The sequence below is a fragment of the Solea senegalensis genome, linkage group LG15, assembly GCF_019176455.1.
Source record: "Solea senegalensis isolate Sse05_10M linkage group LG15, IFAPA_SoseM_1, whole genome shotgun sequence".
In the NCBI taxonomy this organism is placed as follows: domain Eukaryota; kingdom Metazoa; phylum Chordata; class Actinopteri; order Pleuronectiformes; family Soleidae; genus Solea; species Solea senegalensis.
The window spans coordinates 2,196,480-2,222,257 of NC_058035.1; the positions used below are offsets into that span (position 1 = coordinate 2,196,480).

Here is a 25,778-nt window from a genome sequence, read left to right on the forward strand (position 1 = left end):
GTTTGATGAGTGGTATGGGGGTGGAGACCAAGGAGGGCACCAGGCCTCTTATGATAGGTCACTTTCAGTGTGATCACACCCACAAGGAACTTCTTGTGTTTGATTGACAGCTATCACATTTGTAATGTTTGTAAATTAAATGGATCCGACTCCAAATAAACAATTCGAGAATTGACGGAAACTCACACATAACGCGATGAAAACCCAACACACACACACACACAATGGGAAGATGCAAACTCTACATAGAAAGGTCCTCAGTCGATTTGGGATTCAAACCTGTGACCTTTTTTGCTGTGAGGCAACAGTGCAAGCCACTACACCACCGTGTGGCCGCCCTTTACAGCACTAGTTTTTCTTTGAAAATTGTAATATTCATGCTGTGTGTTCATATCTGTATCAGCGGGGTTTATTCTCTGTGGACAGTGACGCGCACATCATAACAAGGCCTCTCTCTCTCCTCCCTCTCCTCTCTCTCTCCCCAGTCTCTCCTCCTTTTCCTCCTCTCTGCACCTGCTCCTCCCCTCCTCATCCTCTCTTATTATCCTCAGAGTCACACGGCAGCGCTCCGTCCTCGCCAAGTGATGCTCTTCGGCGGGGCGGCGCTCACTCTCCGGTGGTTATCACGGAGAGAGGGAGGGAGAGAGAGACAGAGAGGGGTAGAGGAGAGAGAGAGAGGAGAGCGAGAGAGAAGCTCCGGTTTGTTGTTGTTGGCAAACAGGAAAACACGCATCAGCTGAGGAGAAGAAGAGTCGAACATGGGAATTTAAGTGTGTGTGAGAGAGAAAGCTGGAGGAGGACAGAGACAGTCCCATCCGAGAGCAGAGAGGAGGCGGAGGAGGAGAGGGACAAGAGGGACAAGGTCCCGCCGGGACAGGAGGAGCGAACAGCGTCCTGTTTATAGTTTATATTTGACACAGTGCTTTCTGTGTGAGGAATTACATCAGGATTTCTTCTTTAAAAAGGACGAAAGGAGGGACGGAGGGATTGTTGGAGTTCGGTGTCTTGGTGATGGAGTGAGGGCGCACGGGTTCAACTTCAGCCTCGCCATGAAATCGGTGCTGTTCAGCCGCTTCTTCATCCTGCTGCCCTGGGTCCTCATCGTCATTATTATGATCGACATCGACAGTAAAAGGACGATCCGGACTCCGGCGGCGGGTCGTGGCGGCAGAACGCAGCCGCAGACGCCGCAGACGCAGCGGGCGGCGCGGACAGTCGGCGGCGCACCGGGGCTCGGCGTCACCCAGAATGTCACCGAGGCGCCGGTCATCTACGCCATCACTCCGACCTACACGCGCCCCGTGCAGAAGGCGGAGCTGACCCGGCTGGCGCACGCCTTCCGCCAGGTGCCCCGCTTCCACTGGATCGTGGTGGAGGACTCCACGACGCGCACGGAGCTGGTGGCGCGCTTCCTGGCGCGCTGCGGCGTCCCGTTCACGCACCTGCACGTGTTCACCCCACGCAGGTTCAAGCGCGTCGGGATGCCACGCGCCACCGAGCAGAGGAATTCGGCGCTGGTTTGGCTGCGCCAGCACCGGAGCCGGCGCGACAGCGGCGTGGTGTTTTTCGCGGACGACGACAACACGTACAGCCTGGAGCTGTTTGAAGAGGTAACCGGACTTCATTTTTGTTCTTTGTGTGCAAAAGTGTCGCCACACCGTACATTAACAACAAATCAAACTTTATTCACTTTATATGCAATCATTTCCACATAAAGTACTTTAAAACTAGTCAGTTATTAAATAAAACACAATACAAATGCAAGTAATGAAGGCTTTTATTGTTCCAAAGGGGAATTAGTCTTGCACTGAGCATAAAAATGAACAAAACACTATAACACATAAAATACACCACTTGCTTTACTAGAAATACATCATAAAATACTACACTATTAAAGCACAGAATGTTTTCTGTAAGGAGTGTAGTGTAAAATACTTGAAGAGATAATACAAATAAAATGAACAGTGTTTGCGTTTATGAATATTAAGTGGTGTTGGTGTTCAGAGTAAATATTAAAGCTGCCTCAAAGAATAAAGCAAGCACACAGGTTAACACAGCTATTCTTCTTAGGGATAAAGCTTTCTGCCTCATTAGGACCAGGTTTTGGTCTCCATGATGACTACTGGTCCTAACCAGTTCAGTGTTTATGCCAAACATAGCAAATATAATAACACACACACACAAAGCCTCATTCTGACTGGAAATTGAAGTTTATAGACGGCTCACTCTCCCACACCAAAGTCCATAGATTAAATCAGTGATTGTACATCACAGCACACAGGAGTTTGTTGCTGCTGCCATCAGTACGTTCAAATTTGTTATTTTGTCAATTCTGTGTTTGAAATCCTATATTTGGATTAAACTAAGTGACAAAAACTTAGCAGCAGTAGCCCAGCAACTCCCGTGTCCCTGTGAGCTAAAATCGCTGATTTTCTGCATGGACTTTGGTGGGGGAGAGTGAGCGAATTACAAACTTAAGTTTTCAGCTAGGAAAAACAGTAAATATGGGATATTGTTGCACTCAAGCAGACTTGGATTTAATTAGGCGAGCCTATGATTTAGTGGCTAAAAGCTGTTTTTTTTATTCTCTTCCTGCTGGCAACAGTGTTACTGTTTGTGGTTCCTGGAAACACAGCATGCTCAGCAGCACAGATAATGTGTAATTATAATAATGATAATAATATAATGTGATAACTCATATAACCACACTTGAGGAAAAAAAGGTGAAAAAGGTTTTGTCACATGTTCAGATTCAGGGAAATAGACATAATATTTAGTATATGTATCCACATGTATATCATCAGTATGAGATTAAGTGTCTGTATTTTTACCTGCACTCCAAAACCATTATAGTACTGCACAGGAAGAGTCATTGTTAGCCAATCCCCATACGGGATATTTTCAAAGGAATTCAAACATTAAAATTCAGTGGGTTCCTCGTACTGATGGGATCCCACTGGAACCCTGAGAAAAACCCCCGGAGAGGCTCGAGACCTGGTTTCTGGAACAGCCTGTTTCACTTGAAAGGCTGTTATCAAACCATGGAATTAAAGCAGTGCATGTGTGTGCGTGTATGTCGACGTTTGGTATGGAAGCAGGACACTAACTGAGAGAGTGGGAGTTGAGCGAAGCAGAGTAGACGAAGAGGGATTGCCGAATGATGGAGAGAGAGACAGGATGGATGGCCGTCGTGCCGACCCATTCGCTAGCACAGAATTAATAACGAGGTGTGTGTGTTCTTGTGTGTTTGTTACCTCTTTAGGACATTTTCTGGTATAAAGACTGACTTTGTTAGGACCACTACTCCTCATATACAAAAGACCAAAACCTGGTTCTAATGAGGCAGATCCTTATTCTGAGCAACTGGTTTAGAGTATAGGGACAAGATTTGAATTATGGTCAGGTTCCGTGCCTTTTAAATAGTGCCAGTGCAAGGTGTCAAGCTAATGAGATGCATTCAAAGACCCTGGTAAATGACATTGTGTTTGCGGGATCGATTGGCAATACTAATGCAGAAATAAGGTGTCATGGCAATTGAAGCGCCTGTCTAGTAAACAATAGATCCTGGGTTAAAATTCTAATGGTGCCTTCTTTGGCGGGAATATGGAATAGTACCAAAATAACCATCCCCTAGTCAGACTCTTGTAGAACTCTCCATACTCCTCATTTGTGATGTTATCAGGGTTTCTGGTCCAGATGGGTTTGGTGTTGTTCAGCTCCTCCTGGTCAATGTTCTTCTTTTTCTTCTTCTTGTCCTTGTCTTTTTTGTCACCCTTCTCAAGGTACCACAACTGTCAGCTGATTGGGTGATAGAATAAAATGTCACTCCCTTGTGACCAGTGTCTTCAACGCCCGTAATCTATCCTCATACAAAGCTTGCCGACTTGTTGAGACAACGTCATGCTGCATACATACGTCCTTCAGCCCTAGTTTGTGGGATTTATAGAAGTTTGAATAATTGGCGACGATGTTGATGAAGCCAGGCGCCATGGCTTAGTTGGTTAAAGTGCCTGTCTAGTAAACAGGAGATCCTGGGTTCGAATCCCAGTGGTGCCTTTTGGCAAGCTTTCTATCCAGAGTTCAACTGGTTTAAATACTTAAAAAATTGCTCTCCAGGTGCAGTTATATGCTGCTCACTGCTCCTGTGTTTGGTGTATAGGAACAGTTTGGTACGTATGTATTCTTTGGCGGGAATATGGAATTTTGGAATAGTACCAAAATAACCAGCCCCTATTGTTCCATTTTTGGTACCCTTCTCTTGGGTTACCAGTGTAAAATTGTACAATACGGTCTAGCTCTTTCTGTTTCTTCAACGCCTGTAATCTATCCTCATACAAAGCTTGGCGTCTTGTTGAGACGATGTCACACTACGTGGCCATCAGGGTGGAGTGGTTCAGTGGTTAAGAACGGTACTCTGTGTGCGAAAGACATCATGTTCGCAATGGTCGCAGGTTTGACTCCACCCCTGGCTGATTGTACTCAATTCCATTGTAAGTCACTTTGGGTAAAAGCTTCTTCTAAATGACATGTAATCACCCACTGCAAGTACCTTTGGTAAGCAGGTCTCAGTTGAAATACAAGCCTTACAACCCTTGACTTTACCATTCCAGACTAGGGCTGAACAATCAAAATTTTCGCAGGGGGCACAATATTTGTTAATGCCAAAATGTGTGTCAAAATATCATTCTAGATTAATTGTGGTCTTGATCTATACACATCTTATTCTACAGACATCATCATTTTGAATGTGTTTTTCGAAAGAAAATGAGAATAATGATGTAAAAGTTTCCCTTCCCTCTGATACCGCAAATCATATCGCAATCACAATTCCTGTCAATTGTAATTGTCAAAATATGCGCAATTTGATATTAATTCAACGTTATTCAGCCCTAGTTTGTGGGATCTAGAGCATGTTAACTCATTGGCAACGACACCATAGAAAAGAGGCGCCATGGCTTAGTTGGTTAAAGTGCCTGTCTAGTAAACAGGAGATCCTGGGTTCAAATCCCAGTGGTGCCTTTTTTTTTGGTGGGAATATGGAATAGTACCAAAATAACCATCCCCTAGTCAGACTCTTGTTTCCAAACTTCTGCCAGTTTGAAGCCCGGGAAAAATCAAGGGTGGAGGAGCTTCTAAGTAAGGTACCAAACCCAGATTGCTCTCCACTCCGGGTGTGGTTGTGTGTTGGGACTTGTTTAGACAAACTGCCACAAACCGAGCAGGGAAAAAACAGGGCTGCTGCGTCGCAAACCAGTCGGTACGACATCACGCAACGTATCTCGCTGGTGTGTCCATCAGGCACAGCCCACAAACCGCCTACCAAGTAAAGGTACTGTACAAGCCTGACCCATGGCGTTACCATTCCAAACCAAACTCCGAGTCCAAAAATCTTGACCAAGCCTGACTGAACCTGGCAGGCATCCCATAGTTTTGAGTGAAAGAGATGCAGTTAAGGTAAATGACAGAGGTTTTTGTTACATCCAGGAGGAAACAAGCTCTAGCTGAATGAACACACACAGATACACACAAGTAACACATCTTATGGAGTTATTACACCAGTTCTACATTAACGACAATCATATCTTCTGAACTGAGTCTTGGTGAAGTGTAATCACTGATAACTATTTGAGTCTACTTGTTCAATCACCTTCTACTTTAAAAAAAAAGGCATTTAAATTCACCATATTTTACTGTGTGTTTCACTAAAAGAGCTTGAAATTACCATGTCAACTGATGTAACTTAGGTCATTTCTGGATTTTTGTCTGACCCTAGTATCCATGTTCTAATAAGGATGGGTTCTAACATTCCGAACCTAAATTACATTACTTACTTAAACGTCTACAGATAAATGTGACAGTGTTGTAATTCCTTGGAGCAGAAATGAGGACATAAAGGTGATGATGAACTTTTCTTGGTTATGAAAGTGGTTTGGCCCAGGAAAAGGTTGTATTTTTTTCCCCTCATATTATCATAAATATAAAGAAACAGCATCACAAATCCTCCATAAAAACACACAATCTGCAACAAAACGTCAGACTTTTTCTGGTCTTTAACCTAGGTCGACTGCTTTCTCACAGTTGTTCTCACATACTGTACCTCTGTGAGGATTGTGCCTCAAATACTCAGGAACTGCTCTGCCGACAGGACGCGTATGAAACCATTTGTTAGAGTGGAAACTTCTTTTATCCACAGAATGTACAAATGTAACATTTCCCCTGGTTTGCAGCAAAAATAAAATGGCAGCGTTTCTCCTGGCGGCCGCGCTGCATTCCGATTAATCCCAGACTCAGAAACTTTTCAGATGTTTAAACGCTGACAAAAACATATCGACCGTCTTTATCGATCTCAAAGTCTGCAAATGTGATCTGCCAGGGTTAAAACCTCCTATTGGAAACCTGACACCTCCACACATCTATACACTGTTGTGTTTATGCCATTTCCTGCGTATCTCCTTTCACAGATCATTTGTTGTTTACACTTAAGCCCTGCTGCTGTCCTTGTGCGCTGGAAGACATCCAGATAATAAAGAGCGACGTGCTAATGTAGCAGCAGCAGCAGAAGGAAGAGAACAATCGTCTCACTCCTACAAAAGGCACAAACACTCTGAAAGAATACTGGCCTGATTACAGATTGCTGACTCTGATTAGGGCCATTCACACAGAGCTGGCCTTGAATCAGAATACAAAATACACTGAAGTTGTTCAAATTAGACCCATGAGCAATGAGTATTAGTGCAGTAATGTGGATGAAATATATAAAAAAAAATCATCTTAATTAGGCCATTTGGCAAATAAAAATTGCTTCCATTGGAACATCTTCTTAAAGGAACCTCCACATTATGGGTGCAACAATTAGTCAACAATGTCAACTAATTGGCAATATTTTCTGATTATATCTTTACACATCTTTTTCTCTCTGTGGAGCTGAACAGAATAGTTTTTACAGAGTGAGTTGTCTCACTTTCTACTCATCTTTGCTGGGATTCTGTAGACAGACGCTAACAGCTATGCTAACAGCCGAGTCCGCAGATTTGTTAGCTACTTTGTCTATGGTGTAGAACACGAAATACTTCCACATGCTAAAAGTAGGTAATATCACTTTTCCGTGTCCTGTATTGATATCGTGACCTCGACTTTCTACCGATATCAGTCTGAATAGATATTTTATAACATTTTAAACCATGAAGCTGTTATCGACACATTTTTGTTGACGCATTTACCACCTACAGTCATTTTCAAACTATTTCACAGACATAATTCTCCAACTGTGTACTGAATATTCCACTCCCATAAAGAAGAAATAAGCAGCCCATAGCATGACTCAGCAAAAATAAGGTTGCTGATTTGTATCTACATTTTTACAGTCTATGCAAAGTATATGATAATATCAGGACAATATTTGCATTGTATTGGATTTTGCAATTTATCTCTTTTTGTATTGTATGGGCTCATCCCTATACTTAAGAGGACAGATTAGATTGTTTGTGTCCTCCATTGTCACGGCAAAATGACATGAAGTCAATATCAACACGGCAAAGAAACAAGTCCAAAAACAGGTACACACCAAAGACATAACACACATGTATGTATCATGGGAGAGTTCCAGAAATGGAGAGATTGGGCTCAGATTTCCCATCACCTGTGAAACAAGTAAATCTGATTGTGATTATTTGATGAGGAACTGAGGACAGAGAGTTGCATCCAAAAATGTTAGTTTCAACTTTTCCTTTTTCCTCATAAGTGTCTGCAAAGAGTGTCAGGGCTGATGTGTGACAGAAGGACAGCAGCAAAAATGAAAGGGAAGGTCAACAAGAGGGTAGTGAGGCCTGCTATGATGTAAGGCGTGGAGACAGTGGCACTTGTCTAAAAGACAGGAGGTTCTGGAGCTGCAGGTGGCAGAGCTGATGATGCTGAGATCTTTGTTAGGAGTGACCAGGATGGACAGGATTAAAATATGCATATTTGATGGACAGCTCAGGTTGAATGGTTTGGAGATAAAGACGTTGAGATGGTATGGTCACGTTCAGAGCAGAGAAGGGACAGTGATTATATTGGACAAAGGATGTTGAAGATGGAGGTTCATGGGTGTTGTGAGGGAGGACATGAGGACAGTTGGTGTAACAGAAGAGGGCACAAGGGAGAAGACAAGACGCTGGCAAAAGAACTCTGGTGCCATAGTTTAGTTGGTTAAAGCGCCTGCCTAGTAAATAGGAGATTCTGGGTGCCTTTTGGACAGCCTGTAGCCAAAAGGAAAGAATTGGGCCTCGTATCCACAGGGCTGGTGGTTTGAATCCCCGGACACATGAAGGGACAGCTCAGGTGGAACAGTTTGGAGATAAAGAAAGAGAGTCATGGTTCGGTCATGTACAGCGGAGGGACAGCAATTTTATTGGACAAAGGATGTTGAAGATGGAGCTGGAAAAAAAAGAGGACCACAGAGACGGTTCATGGATGTTGTGAGGGAGGACATCAACACAGTTGGTGTAACAGAAGAGGACACAAGCAAGACAATCAAGATGCTGACAGACAAAGTGTGGTGCCATGGCTTAGTTGGTTAAAGCGCCTGTCTAGTAAACAGGAGATCCTGGGTTCAAATCCCAGTGGTGCCTTTTGTGGCCGAAGGGATTAGGAGGGTTGGTAGTTTGAATCCCAGGGCATATAGGACTGAGGTGTTCCTGAGCAAGGAACCTAACCCTGAGTGCACCTCTGTTAACACAGGATTATGTAGGATGTTTGGATTGTGTCCGAGCATCCAATTTAGACATTTTGAGTAGCATCGGCCCGATACTATAAATATCGTATCGGCCCGTCCCTACTTCAGTGGACTGTTAAGCTTCTTTGTGTCCTACCCTGTCATCACAAAACAACATAACATCAATGTTGTCTTCTTCTAATCAGCAAAGAGCCTTAAACAGTCTGATGTGATTCTAGGCTGTGCCGTTTGATCTAGGTTTGATAGTAAGCACACGACTATAGTTGATTAATCCTTTCAATAATCAGTGACTAGTTCACTATGAAACTAGTTGTTTGCAGCCTTACGTCATTAAAATCTGTTCTGGAAATAGTGAAAATTAAGTTTGATACACTTTATTTGAGCTTTTGCAATTTGTCTTATTTGTATCTGGTGTGTCAGGCGGGTGTGACAACAAAGCCGTGACTGAAAGCTCCATTCAGACGCCTGCTGAGAGAAGCCTGAGTCATCAGGAGACAGAAACAAAAAGATTTTTACGAGTGGAACTGATGATTCTTTCGTTTTCGGTTGATGTGACAATCAATCTGTTATTTGTTTCATCTATAAAATGTCAAGACGTACAAAGAAAACGCCAATCATAACTTTTCCAAGGGTGTGAAATGAAAGTGTGTTTTTTTTTGTCCAGGCAACAGTGCAAAAGCCGCCGAAAAAGATTTCACTTACAACAAAAGGAGGTGATGGTAAACAGGATCTTTCCTCCATGAATTCATTAAAAACTGACAACTTTCATTTTTTACAGGATTTTTTTCTTTCATTGTACAAACAGATCTATGAACACTTCTGCAGATACTTGCTTATAAAATCAACATATGGTGATGAATTGGAGGCTCAAAAATCTACTGCACTCAGGTGACGCTACAGTCACACCCAGTCTGGTTTGAAAATGTCTCAATGATCAGTATTTGATTTTTGCAAAGTTATGAGGACATGTGTGATGTGTCTGACAAGTTCTAACGCTTAAGTAAATGTATTGAATAGCCACCAGGGGGCAACTCCAGTGGTTGCAAAAAATGGTATAAAACCCATGCACTTTTGTGATTTTCAAATGCTTCGATTGAAGTTAACTTTGCTACTAAACACAGCAGGTACAATCTCAACAAGAAAGCAGGTGCAAACCTACTTTCAGAATTTTGAAAGTATTTTACATTCATTTACATTTAAGCATTTAGCAGACACTTTTATCCAAAGCGACTTACAAGAGAGGAATAAGCTACATAGGAGAAGTCTTGGAAAGAACTTCACTAGATAGGAACAGTGGACTGACATAGGGTGAGCATGCCGAGGTGGATCCAATAAGTAAGGAGATGCTAAGGACAGAAGCGAAGAAAGGAACGACACATGAGAAGAGCCTGGATTGTCTTTTACAGGGTGTTGGCACCGCCAGACGACAATCCTTTGATGAACGGAGAAGTCGAGGGCTAACATAAGCCTTCAGGAGAGCATTTATATAAGACTCAGAGGTTAAATACCTGGTTCTTCCCACTAGTTAGTCAGAACTGAAGGAGCCTCTTGGATGAGAGGGTGAAACGTGTTCAACTCAACTCAAGTCCAGTTGCCCACAGCTAACTGAAGTATTAAAAAAATGCTTCAGAAAATGATCTCCCACCCTACTTAATAGTCTCAGTGTTTAGTTTTAGGTTTTCTTCAGAGTGTGATTGTCCAGTAGTAGCTTAGTTGCAGATCTTGCACAAACCTCATGGCTTCACAACGGGAATTCAAGATTCCTACGGGCGACGTCACGAGTGGTTAGCACTCGAGTGCCGGAGCGTTACCAGTCGGCGTTTTTGGTTCCGGCGGCTGCAGTGCAAAGAGCATCTGTTTGATTTGTTAATAGCACACTGTCTTCCTTCTGTCCTCCTGCCTATTTCATTATCCGGCTCCTCTGTGCAGGTAATGGCCTGTCATGGAGAGATAATAGGCTGTCATAGAGCAGTAATAACCTGCAGAAACTGTCCGCAGGCTCTCGACTGACTGCGCTTATGGTGGCTGGCAGCTTCAAATTACAAACCCCCTATATCACGCCTGGAATGACTGCGGTAACATTCAAGAAGCTGAAATTTTTATTCTGCCTTGACCTCTTATGATAATAGTTCTTGGGATATTTCCTTTTTTGTGTTTTCTTTTAAAGACGTGGGCTCAGATTTAAATTAAATCTATCCAAATCATGCTATGGCAAGAATAATCCCACTGTCCAGATTGTAGTTCTCTCAGGGCCAGTAGTCCTCATGGAGACCAAAATCTGGTCCCAGTAAGGCAAAGAAGAAGAAGAAGAGGCTAAATGTATTGCTGCGATTTGAATTGTAGTTAAGGCTAAAATTAGGCATTAACTGGTTATGGTTACTGTTAGGGTAATTAAATGACCTAGGGGTCACTGAGAGTCTCGTGTGGTCAGGAACGGCTGGTGAAGTGTAAAAATAGTGAAAGTTTTTGTGAATATAACTGCTTTTCAGTAGGGGAGAGCTATATGCAATCACAATAATGACATTTGTGATGATATTTCATCGAATGTCAAAATGAAAGAGTTTAGACAATCAAAACATTCATTTATGACGCAAAATTAGTCTGTAAATTAAAAAAAAGAGAGGCAGAAATAACTCGTTTGAACTTGGAGGGGCCAGATGAAGTTGATTAGGGGGCTGCAAATACTCCACGGGCCACAAGTTTGAGACCTCTGGTTTGGGCTGGTAAAATAAATACAAGTCAATGTCAAAGAAGAGCTGTGCAAAGATGTGTGTGTGTGTGTTCTTGGAGGCAGCGTTCAGTGTTTACAGACCCGAGAAGCACTGCAGCCATTAAATATTCATAAAAGTACATCTTAAAACCTACATATTTTTTTAGCTTTTCTTAGTCCATAGTGTTGTTTCTATGAGTATTTGTTGTTTATTTTATTGCTGTATATTCAACATGGCTCTCTACACTTAATCGTACACTGACACTCCTTTTGGCAAACACTCCGGCCTAAAAAGCAAATAACAATAAAAAAAGTCATGTTAATTTTTTTGGCTTAAAGCAGTTGATACTTTTTTTATACCAAGTACCACCTGAGAAAAATATGTGATATAGTGGCTTTGGGCTCGGACCCGTGTGTTGCACCAGGGCTATTACAAGGGAATTTGTAATAGCCCAAGGCGAACAAAAAAGTCAACTGACAACACGGCCTCAACTCAACAGGAAGTCAGCCATTTTTAATTTGGCGTCCATCTTGGCGATGATCTGATTTTCTACACACTGCCGGTCAAAATGCCTCAGATCATATACCCTGGTATATACAACGGGATATTATTTATGATGATTTAAAACCAGTGGTACGTGAGAGGAAGCTCACGTACCACTGGTGGTACACGTACCGCTGTTTGAGGACCAAGGAATTAGGCTATCACGTCAATAATAATGCGGTCCAGTTGCCTCGGAATCAGGAACTAGATATGACATCTTATACTGAGTTTAGTGAGTTCCACTTCCTGCAATTTGACAAGTAGGATTCTTGGTGGTTAAAGTTAGCATCATAGCTCGGTTTGCTAACTAATTTCATGCCGTATTAATCCATAAAAACAACATAGATGAAATTGGACTTGCTTTGAATAAAGAGTAAAAACGTCTCTGTAGCACTGGAGCAGCCATTTTAAATTGAGAACACTGAAAATGAGGAGTTGTCTTGGATTATGTGATGTCACACGTATCTATACACAATCCCGGGGATTTGGTCGATTTTATTAGTGATAAAATGCAGTTTCCGTAAAACATGTTCAAAATCATGCAAGTTTCATAAATATTCAGTGTTTATCACATTATTTTCCTTCTCTCTGTCACTGTGGGATATAGACTGTGCACATCTGACCCGCTGTTGCCTAATTAACACTTGCGGAATTCCAGCTGGAACGAAAATCAGAGCTGTGGTTTCGACTCCTGGTTGTTGATTACACGAGAGTGGCCGCTCTGCGCGGATGAAGTGGGCAGCGGCCGACCGCAGAGTAATGAGGATAATGTGTAACAAACACCCTGCTTTGTTCTCGTATGAAAAAAAACATTTGACCGTGGCAAATGTTTAACAAGCCTCCTTACACAGAGAAATCAGGTGGAAAGGCATTTGGCATCAAGACATGAATTAAGAGGCTCGTTCTCTGTTTCCACCCGGTTGTCGGATCTCACTTTGGCGGTGGTTTATTATGCATGTGACACGACGCGGCTGAGTAACTTCCCAGCACTCAACAGTGTCAGAAAACACAAGAATGTTCATTTAATGCCTCACATGCACCGCTGCCATAATTGTCCCTGAACACACGCGACTTTCATTGTGTTTCTGACATTCGATTTTGCAAGTTGGAATATGATTTTTTTTTCCTACTTTTCCCTGCACCAAAGTCCATAGAGAAAATGAGTGATTTTACGTCACGGCTCACAGGAGTTGTTAAAGCACGACTGCTTCCAGCAGTAAGTTAAAATGTCTTTTTGTGTATTTTCTGTCTTTAAATTTCTTTGCTTGGATTTATTTAAGTGACATAAACTGACCAAACAAAGGCAGCAGTAGACCTGCAGCTCTAAAAACGAGGATTTTCTCTATGGAATTTGGTGCTGGAGACACGAGCGGTTCACAGACTTTTAGTTTTCGGGCAGAAAATGGTGAGATACAGCTGGAAATATATTCCTCTTAAGATACCACAGACGTAAGATGTTAATTCGGTTGCAGCCATTTTATTGTTTGGTAAAACCTGTCCCATATTAGAGAATTTTCTAATTGGGACGACTCTGACGATGTTAAAATGGCGTCACACGACAGGATAATTTGGCCAGATAATCTGTTCAAATTAGCCTGACAGCGGAAGACACCCACATTTGTCTGAAGGGACCAGATCCAGAACCAAAGTCTAGCCAATTGTCCTCCAGTGTGGGTGTGAATCTTTAGAGGATCATTTTAGAGGAAAATCACACAAGATTTCAGTCCACTTCCAACAATCATGGATGCCTTCCTTTGATTTTAGTCTTCCTGGTGTCAAACCGTAAGTGTTAAACATTAAACGCCAAGTGTGTGTGGGAAGGAGTTGTATATTATACTAAGGGGTGCAGCTGTGGCATTAAAGGTTCAAATCAAGCCAGATTCAACGTTTCTATCACTGTATTTACAACCGCATTTTGAAAAATAGTCTTTTTCAGATGATCTTAATCAGCCATGAGCTCATTTACAGTAATAACCAGATCGCATGATGAGCACTGCGGTGTTTTCAGGACGAATAAAAGCCAAAGTCGCAAAGAATAAGAGGAAATCCTCTTTTTTAATAAAATTGAGTAACCTTGTAAAAACTAAAGTGTGGTTCATTAATGTCCATTACTCAGCTCCTCTCACCGCGTGTGTTGGCTCTGTTCTATTTGGAGAAACCCATTTAGAGTTTGTTGCATAACAAGCAATCAGTAAAATTAAGCTCCCCCCCCCGTCTTCATTCCTGAAAAGCTGACTATGGGGATTGTTTGTGGGGGGTCAGCTGACGGCAGCATGGCAGAGCGGTTTGATTCAGCTGCAGCAGTCTGTCTGTCTGTCTGTCTGTCAGCGAGGCCTTTTCTTTTTCTTTTTTTTTTGAATAATTGAACTCCCCCCGGCTCTGAGAGCTTCTTCACCGCAGTCACGGCGACTATTTTAGGGAGCAGGTTCTGTGGCGAAGTGAAGTGTGACTCAGGCACACGTCTGCTGTTCACTGTCACAGCAGCTCTCACGTTCATTTGTTAGCTATGATCTGATTCGATGGATCGAGAGTGTGTGTGTGTTCACAGTTAAAGGCACGCTATGTGAGAAAAGTGTTGTAATGAGTTAATCGCTGTGCACCGTGACAAGGAGAGAGTGAATCAGCGCTCTACTACTCCATGGAACTACGGTGGCCCTGGAGTAGAGCTGCAATGGCTTGGTCCATAAAATGTCAGAAAAAGTTCGAAAATGTTGTTTAGTGTTTCTTAAACCTGGAAATGATGATGTTCTCCAATGTCAAACCAAAATAACATATAACATATGTAACATAGAGCAAAGAAACGGAGAAGATATTCACATTTAAGAAGCTAAAACATTCAGAAACCTTGTTTTAATCAGGAAAAAAGCTTCAATCCCATTAATCGATTTGTCTCAGCTCTACTCTGGAGTGACAAACACTAGATCATTAAGAAAACGCAATAAAAAATTTTTGCAAAAACACAACCACAAAGTGCTAATGTGTTTGTGTTTTGCTCAAGTTTTTGCACTTTCTTCATTTTGTTGTGTCTTCTCTTAATGTTGTGGCTTTTCCGTAATCGTTTCTGTGTTTTTGTAATGTTTTTAAATGTTGTTGTCGTGTTTGACACAACTATTAGAAGAAGGGAATGTTGTGCTGGCGACAGATAAATGAAAGACTTGACGTCGTTTAGTGTAAACAATCAATATCTCTCTCTCTCTGCCTTGCTTTTGCGTCCATTGTCGCTATTTTTCTTGGTCTACTTCCTTTATATTAAAATGTAGTTTCTTTCCTTAGATCCCCTGGTTTTTTCAGGCCTGGCATATACTGTATATTCTACAGTGTTTAGAGTCTTTCTTAGGTTGTTTTCTTGTGTATGAAGAGATTTAAGAGTTTATGAAAAACATTTTGAGAAGGGAAAAAGAAAGACATCGTACAGGGAAAGCTCTGTTTTCGTGTGGATAAGACCTTAGTCAAACACAATAAGCTATGGGTCAGAAACACGGAACCTTACTTTTCCTAAAAAGCCTCACTACCCATCTCAAAAAAGTCTAGAATGGCGAAGACATGAAATTAGGCTTTGTATTAGTGTAGCACTTCCTGTTTCGTGGCCAAATTGGCCAACTTCCTGTTGGGTCAAGTTTGTCCGTAGACGTGTTCCAGGTAAGTCTCTTGTGTCATGTATGACAATGTCCACACAGTCCAAGCCATTCTGTGTGGAGTTTGACCATGTGAGTCCGCCTTTCACCCTACGTCAGCTGGGATTGGCACCAGCAGCCGCTCGCCCCTCATATGGAGGATAAAAAGGTGATGGATGGATGTTAAACATCCAAATTTGCCGTCTCTGGTATTGTGAATTTGGATGATTTTCTCTTTTTCTTGTGTCAATAACTAAACTACTAAACTTGTATACTCGCAAACATTAAGGGTATTTGATCACTCGCTGACTTCATTGCTGTGGGTTTGACAGGGCGGCGGCGCGGAGAGAGAAAAACCTGTGAAATAAAGGAAGCAGAGCGAAATAGGCAATTCAATTTCCTCAAACCCCTACGAGCAATTATCATAATTACATAGTGTACTGGGAGAAGCGGTGGAGGGGGTGGAAGCAATGTCAGTGAAGCGAAGCAGAAAGGAGACGAACTTTGCCGAGAGAAAATGTTCGTGGGAGGATGTAGGACGGGAGGAGAGAGAGAGGGAGGAAGGAGACAGAGAGGTTGAAGGGCTTTAAGCAGCCAGTGTATATGTAAAAGACGGTGTTACGCATCACTTCTCTGCTCATTCGTCTGCTTTGACAGCTCGACTGCACAGCTTCTCTTTCTGCTCGCGCGCTCCATCATCAAACCGTCTTTGTTGCCCTTGTGTGTTTTCTAACAGCGGTTCAGACACATTTATGCTAAACTGGAACTGATTTACAATGAACCTGTTTAGCAAAAAGCAGCACATGTTTCTGGTTAAACCTGTGTTCTTAGTCTACACAGCTTTTCATGGACGCCTTAAGACGGTTTCCCACTAAAAACTGGGGAAAACGCACCATACTGTAACACTAGAGTCATGCACTGTCGCTTGTTACGACAGATTCTGTGCGTGTTCACATGCAAAAAGACACGATTTTGGAGCCAGAAGCCTTCAGGATACTATTTCTATTATCACATCTGAGCAGGTTTTTGTTGCCTGTCCATATGGAGAGCATATGCATCAATAATAGGCTTCTTTTTTTTATTTAACTACATTAACGTGTAGATGGCCAAAAAACCCTGTGGTCATGAAAAAAATAATCAAGGACCTGTTTCTAAAAATAGACTTCCAGTTTTAGAAGTAGGATGGAACAATCATTTAGACAGCAGGGGGCGACTGCACTGGTTTATAATGTCGTTCAACAGAGTTAATAAAGTCTTCAGTAGAACATGATGTCAGTTTTGTAAATGATGTTCACATATAGAGGAAAATAAATAATAATAAAGCACATATGAGTGGACACCGGTGTGAGTGACAGCTACTATGATCCAATAGTTGCCTAGTTTGTGAACTTCCAGTTGCAAAAACTGTCCAGGTTCAGAACTATGCAGGATTTTTTTTTGTTGTGGGGAGATTGTGGGCTGTCTCTACTGCCCCCTACTGTCTGTTAGCAGATGAGTCGTCAGAACCAGAAGGTCTTGTGGAGTCACGAGAAGTTTGGCAGCAACATAACAGAGATCAGCAAGTAAATGTAGTCAAGGGGCCAATTTTTTTGTAAGCAATTGAATATTTGGGCCAAAACATCATCGTGTCTTCATCAGACAAAGTGCCTTAAAACGTCTTCAGTCAGAAACAAAAAACCCACGTTTGCCTTAAGCTAACAATAATGTGGACGTTGTCTTTAATCAGCAGCGTGTTGCGAAGACAAATGTGTGTGAGATTTGTTAATATTTATCATGCATCATTTCAAATTTGACTTCAAACATTTACTCCCCAAACCTGGCTGTCTCCATGATGACAGCAGTGTTTTCATTTTTCTTTTTCAAACCAATCGTTTAGTTTAGGTTAACTGTCAATTCTAGCAACATAATCTATTTGTATAAGTTCATATTTTTTCAGAATACAGTAAAAGCTCTCAAGTCGATACGAAATGTTCCATTTTTTTCCAACAGTGAGGATAAAGGGGTAGACGACGGATGGATGTTTGTGGTGGTGGCGTAAAAATATTATTTATTATGTACTCCGAAACCTGTAGAGGGAGCTCCATAGAGAAAAAGGCGAAAAAGAAACCAGACATGCAAAGTTCCGCTTTAAAAACCCAAGTTCTGAGGCCTATCACAACATCTGAAGTAATAACCATGTGGTCCAGCAGAGGGCGCAGTAAACGCAAACTTGGTCGCTTTCACTTGGGCTAAATATCTATCTGTTAAAAACAATTAAGAAACCAAGCTGATGAGCCAAGTCTTCAGAGATCAACTCAAACTTTATTTACGTTTAAAATAACCACCGTAGAGAACCGCATCAACGACAAAGTGTTCTTAAGTAATCACACGCTCACACCTCCATCTATTTAATACATTTTTCCCTCTCATAAACCCAATAAATCTTTCAATGTGCACACATATCACGCGCCATTGAATCACAGTTTCATCGCCCCCCCGTCCCCGGCAGCCTCGCTAATTTGATTCATTCATTTTCTTCCCCAGCTCGTTTCTTCCCTCCCTTTCTCTACGACTGCCTCCGTCATGCATATTAATGAGGCGGCGGCACACAGATAAAAATATGCTTGATTAAAATCACAAACCCCCAACCCAGACGCCGGTCCCAGTGCGCAAACAAACGCCACGACGGCTCTTTCTGCCGGGGCGGGAAACGGAGACATCCATAATGGATGTCGTGGACTTCATCATTAAGAGTCTCTGTGTGTTCACACAATTCACTTCTCACCTACATATTTGCCCAGAAAGGAGTCAGAGTTGATTACTTGACTGAGCCGTGGCGAGAGAGAGGGAGAGGGGGTGTCCTGGCTGCGAGTCAAATGAAATGTGATTCCCCTCAGCGCTGAATTTTACACTCCCTCCAGCTTCTTCTTTTGTTTACGCGTAAACAGCAGACGTTTACCGACCGCGCCACCACCACCGCCGCTCTCATTTGTCAGGACTTACAGGTTTACGGTGCGCTCAGCTGCATCTGGAATTATTTTCCACGAGCGGCAAAGATGAATGATTTGTGATCTCTACCCTCTGGCAAACATATCCATAATAATAATGAGACAGGAGCTTTCTTTACGCATGACAGTGTCCGCTGGTGGCGACTGAATGTACGACCCGAACTGATGTACAACAGCAGAACACTGGCCTTCACCGACCATCGTTCACGGAACGCTCTGTACCGAGAAGTCTCAAATTACGTCACTTCTTCTGTCATAGTTCACAAGGAAGGCTGCAACCTCATTCATCAACTACTTTGATGATTGATTCATTGGTTTTTCAGCTTCTTAAATATGAATATTTTCTGGTTTCTCTGCTCCACAACAGAGAAATCATTAAAACTGACAAATTTGGGTTTGTGGAGCAAACAAGACATTTGAGAATATCATAATTTCAGGGTTCAATGCACCAAACATTTAGTTTCAGACGCTGGATTTACTCATTTCAATGGTGTGAGTTTGAATACATAATAATAACTTTAGAGAGACAGAGACTGCACTCTGTCTTTCACCAAAGAAAATTAAAAAAGACTGGCTTGAACCAAAGTTCCAAGGACAATCACTTCAATAAAAGTGGATGACATTCAGTCCTTGAATTTAAGGGAATTGGTCATGGTCCTGTTCCCAAATCTTTCTCAAATTACGTCACATTTTGTGTCATAGTTCACAAGAATATAGGGCTGCAACCTCAGTAATCTACAACTACACTATTTTGGAGGTTGAGAGATTGGTGGTGCACTCACAACCAATAAAGTTCCGGATGCAGGGTTCCCACGGGTTCTTGAAATCCTTGAAAGTTTGTGAATTTGGAAAAAAAAAGTTTTGATAAACTAACCTATAATGGATTAAGTGGTAAAACACATTAATTAAGTTCATTAAAACTATTCGATATGAATTCTTCTAAATTTCAGTAAATGCAACCATTTCCTTTTTTCCAGTGTATTCACTTCATAGAGCCGTCTTAAAAGGTGAACTCTGTGCTTTTTACTGTAACAACTGTTTGTACTTTGCTGTAAGAAGTAATACACTCACATATTTCCTAAAAATAGAAGAAGAGTATCAGGGCAGAGGATTACATCTGAGGCTGTATTGATTTTTGTCCTCAACTCCAGACTTTCCTTAAATTGTAGCGTTATCGCTGAGCGTTTGTTCGGATTCTTAAAACTTAAGTGGGGACTGAAACACAAAGCCATTTTCATTTTTTTTCTCCCCCTCAGATAAAATGCACCATATCTCCAACAATAGAAACTCAAAGCAGGAACAAACCCTCTTTGAAATAACAGTAAGTTCTTTTTTTATGGACAGTAAAAGAAAAGACAGGAGGTGATTGTAAAATCAATGAAGAAAAGGGTGGAGTGAGCTCCTGTTTTCTTTCTGAATTGGCAGTAAAGCGATTCTGGGGCCACTGCCAAGAGAAACCAAACCACTGGTCTGCAGTTAGATGATGAAGGATGAGACACACGGCAACAGACAGAAGACTGAAAACTGTCAACATAGGAGAGTATAGATCAGCCGAATTTCCACATCAGTCACCTGGATCATACGCTATGTTGCCGTGGTACATTTCTGCAAACCACAGATTATCTTACGCAACTTTGAACCAAAATTAAAGGGGCGGTATGCAAGAAATGTAGTATATGAAGACATAAAATGACTGATATGTCATCACGGATTGAGGAAACGTTGAAACTGGCTTCTCCAATATATTCACAGTTAAAACTTGAATTTCTCCAATGAAACACCTTGTAATACTTTAAAATACAAGTTTCTGTCAAAACAAAATGAGCTTCAGCTCAGAAATGCAGGATTGTAGGAAACCTAAAAAGCCTCAGTACCCTCTCAAAAACATCTCAGAGTGGAGATGAAAATATTGACAGATTTAGTTGGATCAATTTCTTGTAGACATGGAAGCAAAACAGAAAACTATAACCATGGTTAGGTAACACTGTCTCCCTTTCATTCACGCTATTGGTGGATATTTAACATATTAATTAAATGTTTGGTGGAACAGATCTTCAAAGAGAGAAAGTAAGACTCTTTTTTATTTTTCCGATTTCAATCTTAAAATCTGGCCATTACCCAGACCAGAGCAGGTTAAGTCTTTAAGGGTGTAAGTTGCCAGGATGATCTAGTGTCCGGTAAGGAAAGAAAATAAAGTGAGATGGTAGCATGGCCGAGGGGTCTAAGGCGCTGGATTTAGGCTCCAGTCATTTCGATGGCGTGGGTTCGAATCCCACCGCTGCCAATTTATTAACTTATGGGTTGCCAAAAGGAAAGGAGTTGACTTTAAGACTGTGAAATATATCATAAATTTGTTTAGTAATTTCAACAACTAAACTGGTTCAGACAGGTTCACATTATCACCGGTATTTCAAATGTTTTCCCTGCTATCTTAATTTTTATTACTCTTGGTCGTGACCTGGTCAGTTTCCAGCTAAATAAAGAAATCATGACAAAACATGGTTTGTACCATTTCAAATTATTATTTTAAACTCAACGAAACGATTATTTTCTGTGACTTTTCTGGGCAAATCAAAGACAGGCAATTTGTAGTGAAATATAATAGTTTTATCATTATCATGCCATGTTTCCGTCACTATTTATTTCATTTGCCAATTTCAACAACTTTACATCAAACATTTTGGACATTATCGCGGGTATTTCAAATGTTTTCAGACTACTACATGTTTTAAATGGACTGAAAGACGCAGTTCACGGCGAGAACACTCAACATCCCCCAACTACAATTTCTGGCGGGAAATGCACATGTTGCCGTTTTTATTGTCCTCGCTCACATTGTGCTCACCCAACCTTCACAAGGTACGACTCGGATTTTGTCCCGCAAAGCTCTCCCCGTGCCAGCAGTCGCCTGCAGATGGTGGCATCAAAAAAAACAAAAACAGCAGCAGCACGTGCCAGAGCAGTAGCCAGCGAGGAGAATAATGCACCATCTGTTGAAGCGGCGCCACCCCACAGCTTTGTTTGGCTCGCAGCAAACACGCTGACGTTGAGTAGTTGTCGATAAGACGGCGCGCGCCGGCTCTGAAAATGAAAATTGAGACGTTGTCCGCTTTACTCCGCAGCTGTCGGCAAAAGCTGCTTTTAACAGAACTTTTTTCTCTCTTTTTTTTGATGATGACGGATGAAAGTGATTGTGATCACAGTCCCGATCGCTGCCAAACTGTCAAGCGCTTTACTCTCTGCGCCGAGTCGAACTTAACTTGTTATTCTAATGTGATTCTTAATCCTCGGATCACATAAACGGGTCAGACCGGTTGCTTCCGAGAGTCGTTTTAAAATCTAATGACACCCCAGATACACAGACTCACTTTATACACAGATAACAGCCGAGCTGGACACGCTCCAGTCATAATGGATAAATGAAGGCTATAAAGACAAGAAAACAAGAAGAAAGCTGTTGATGTGGCCGTGCGCTGGCAGCCCACGGTGTTTATGTCACCCGTTTAATGCAATTTGGAAAAGCACATCAGGCATTTGTTTTGAAGCAGATGTCATTTTAATCACCTGCAGAGCAGATTATTGACATCTTCTTTCTTCCATCAGATAAAAACCCATGAATCTCTGCATCTGGTCAGATTAATGCACGAGCGACCCACTGAGCTGTCGCTGGGCCTTCGCTTCGAGTACAAAAAAAACCCGGACGGGAAAATGTGAAAATAATTCAATTACCTCAACAGAGTCATTCTGAAGTGTGATTAGCAAACGTAGTCTCGTCACGCTGTTCTCTGATGGTAACACACAATTTTCAAGATGCTTTCAGCTAATTTTGATGAAATATGAAGGATGTCATGAGGGAAATGTGTATTTTAACTCACTGGCCATTTTATTAGGTAAAAGGTTAGGTGGTTTAGGGTTGTAAATACAGCCCATTATGCCTTTTTTATTTTTTATGCCTAAATTGGTGCCACATGATTGGCTGATCAGATTCCTTTTTCTCCTCCTTCTCCAGGGGTCGCTACAGCGGATGATCCGCACATTTGATTTGATTGAGATTTTTACACCGGGTACTGGGAGTACACTACACCCGTGGGTGGGGTCAATTTAGGGTCACCAGTTAACAACAAGTAATGGGGATTGGGTACCTGTATGTGTATTAAAATGCAGTTGAAAGGGTGTACCTAATAAAGTAAGTCTTTCAGTAGTTGTCAGCTCATTAGAAAAATACAGCTATAAATAACATATTTTCACCCAGATAACATTTGTTATCATGACATAATTTATATGTAGTTGAGGCCAAATTTTGACACCGGAGGTGGAGATGTGGCAGATCTGTGCAAAATGTCCACCCATAGACCATACATTAAAAAAAAGGATGTAGACGTTTGGATTGTAGGAATATACTGAATATCCACCAGGGTGGCAATGGTGTAAAAATGATTCAGTTTGACCGGCGTGTCACATGCTTCTCACTACCGTAATTCCTAAACGCTTGAATAACTGCCAGATATGGAAAAGTGAAAGTTAACTCACTCATTGAAATGTTTTTATTTTTTTTATTCTGCAGTCATAAAACGAAAAATAAATCCAGACAGCCTGATTATCATGATGGTCATAAGAGAGGGTTAAGAGTAAAAATGCAGACAACGTTGGGCACATATGAGTCAACAGCAGTGTGACTGACAGCTGGTGGGTGCTCGGTTGCGGATGACGCAGGTGGAGGAGAGGGGGCATGACTTGACGTTTTTATAGGATAAAAAAAGTGAACAAACAGTGATGACTCTCCTTGACGGCGCTTGAGAATGACTTTGTGAGAACCTCCACGTTAACTCCGCGTGGTGAATTGAAGAAGACACAATCAAAGAGACGCAACTGAAAGTGTTTTCAAACATCTCGCCGTGTAAATGTGGATTTTCTAGGAGCCAAAAATCAAATGTTGTTCTTCAAAGTGGTTAAAGATTTGGATCAGTGTTTATCCGGCCAGTGCTTGGGAATGTTAGCACGTCCACAGACTCTGTTTCCACTCTCACTCTCACTCTGTCTCATAATGAGTCTGAGCTTTGAGGCGCAGCATCTCAAACCCGGGGATCATTAGCAGTCAAACTAGGACTTAATCGCTAAGCCAAAATAACGATCGTCCTCCAGGACTGATCTGGAAACGGCCAACTCTCCCTCCCTCTCTCTTTCGCTCACACACAGTCAGCCTCTCTTTCTTTTCATCTGTTTTTTTTACAAACCAGAAGAAACAGGAGTCTTTGAAAAATGACTGGAGAGAAAAAGGCAGACAGCAGCAAAAGAGGAACGAGGGGGAAGGGTTTTAGTGTCACACACGGGGGGAACTCAAGGGGCCATGCAGGGTATTTATAGGGAAAGAGTTTTCAAAGCTCCAGGCGTCATTCAGGGACGCAGACAGGAGAAAGAGAGGGAGATGGAGGCATTAAGGAGTCGCACACGAGCGATGGCAAGAGGAGGAGACATGAGAGACAAAAGGTGTTTGAGGTTGAAGTCAGGTGCTGTCATTTGATGACACTGTTTCATCAAATGTCATGTTTGTCTTATTTTGAATACGTTTGAAACAGTAAACCTTTTTTCTGCCATTGATTTCTGTTGAAAATCAATGGCAGATTATTGTTATATCTGTGGCTTTGAGGGGGTTAACGTGGATAAAAAAACTCTTGAAACTTGAAGCATGAAGGTAGCGCCACTCGATACTTGGTTATAGAACAAGACAAAAAGTCGACCGTAACCATGGCCTCAACTCAACAGGAAGTCGGCCATTTTGGTGTCCATTTTGCCGATTTGCACCCTACGGAAATGTCCGAGCATGTTTGTCGTACAGACATAAAAAACACAAACAGTCCTTGACCCCGACCGCCCCTGCACTACTGCTGTATACACACAAATGCTCCCTCTGTCAGATCTGAAAGGGTTTGCTAAATTAAGAGTTTTTGGACGCAGTCTCCTAAATTTCCAATTCAATATCATTTGAAACATTAAACCTTTTTTCCTGCCATTTGATTTCTATTTAAAATAAATGGGTTAGTCAATACCAATCTGCCTTTGATGAGAGAAAAGGCTGACACGGGAAAACTGTTATTGGGCATTGCTGACTCAGCATGTTTCTCTGAATTTATGAAATGTATAAAGTGGTGAATCGTACTGCTCAAAAAGAAACTCTGGTGATTCAGCAGTTTCATGTGATAAATGCTCCTTTTTCTACAATGCTGCTTTTTAAACACAATGGCTGAAACAGGGAATTGCTGACTCAGCATTTTAGTATTGTACTTTAGTTTGGGACCAAAAATTGGCAACAGAAAGAACAGGAAAACTTGAGATGTAAATACACAGAATTCCCAAGGGTATTTTCACAAGAAATTCAAATGTTATAGTTTCTTGTTGCCTCTATTTTTGTTTTAGTTTGTTGACTGTGCTCTTTATTCTACTTAATATTTAGTTATATTATATTTATTGACACAAAAAAAAGGTCATATCTCTTCATAAGCACATACTTTTCTCATGTTATACTGTATTTCATGTTATAGTACATACTTTATCTGCTGCTAATATTGTCTTTCTTAATCTTATTCCTTATTTTCTTCCTGGGTTAGGGTTAGGATTGAAGTATAATTCTCAAACTCCCTTAATTACTATCAAGCGGAAGCCACTTAATATAAAGTTAGAATGAGTTATTTAAGCATGTTTTTTTTAATTAATATATTAATTATTATTTTGCATCATAAATATGTTCATATTGTGAACTTTGTATCGTTCCAAAACAAACACTTTTATTTTAAAATTGTTATTTTGATGTCTTTTTCTCAAAAACTGACCAAACTAGGTCATAAAGATATGAATCATCTCTAAGAGTTATGTTTTTTATTTTAAAAGTTCATAGAACACAGAACGGTCTAAAAATTGCTGCTTTAGTAATTTGCCAATTTCATTAAATATGTGTTGAATTCTGCCTTTTCTTTCTTTTATTCAAAACACAGACTATATTTTTAGAACGTGTCTCACTTTCTCTGGAAACAGGGGTTTGTTTGTGATATTTTTAACGCCTCTGCCTGACACACACACACACACACACACAACAAGACACTTCTTCATGGTTGCCAGGACGCTTCACAGTTCCGTGATGTATATACAATTGGTTTTCGTGGTGGCTTTAACATCCACGCGTCACAGTGATGGGTGTGAGCGCCGGTAACGTGGC

At 41.5% G+C, this 25,778-nt stretch overlaps 1 protein-coding gene and 4 non-coding genes across 5 annotated transcripts in view; all 5 read left to right on the top strand.

Annotated features, from left to right (window-relative positions):
* The first annotated feature begins 805 nt into the window (after positions 1-805).
* Positions 806-25,778, top strand: part of b3gat2 (beta-1,3-glucuronyltransferase 2 (glucuronosyltransferase S)) — a 43,717-nt gene continuing 18,744 nt past the window's right edge. The window contains exon 1 of the mRNA XM_044046485.1: positions 806-1,610. Coding sequence (XP_043902420.1) covers positions 1,050-1,610 — 561 coding nt within the window. The 5' untranslated portion in view covers positions 806-1,049. The remainder of the gene's footprint in view (positions 1,611-25,778) is intronic.
* trnat-agu lies at positions 3,983-4,056 on the top strand. The gene has a single exon. It is a non-coding gene; the product is annotated as a tRNA-Thr (tRNA).
* Positions 4,946-5,019, top strand: trnat-agu. The gene has a single exon. It is a non-coding gene; the product is annotated as a tRNA-Thr (tRNA).
* Positions 8,536-8,609, top strand: trnat-agu. The gene has a single exon. It is a non-coding gene; the product is annotated as a tRNA-Thr (tRNA).
* Positions 20,771-20,852, top strand: trnal-uag. The gene has a single exon. It is a non-coding gene; the product is annotated as a tRNA-Leu (tRNA).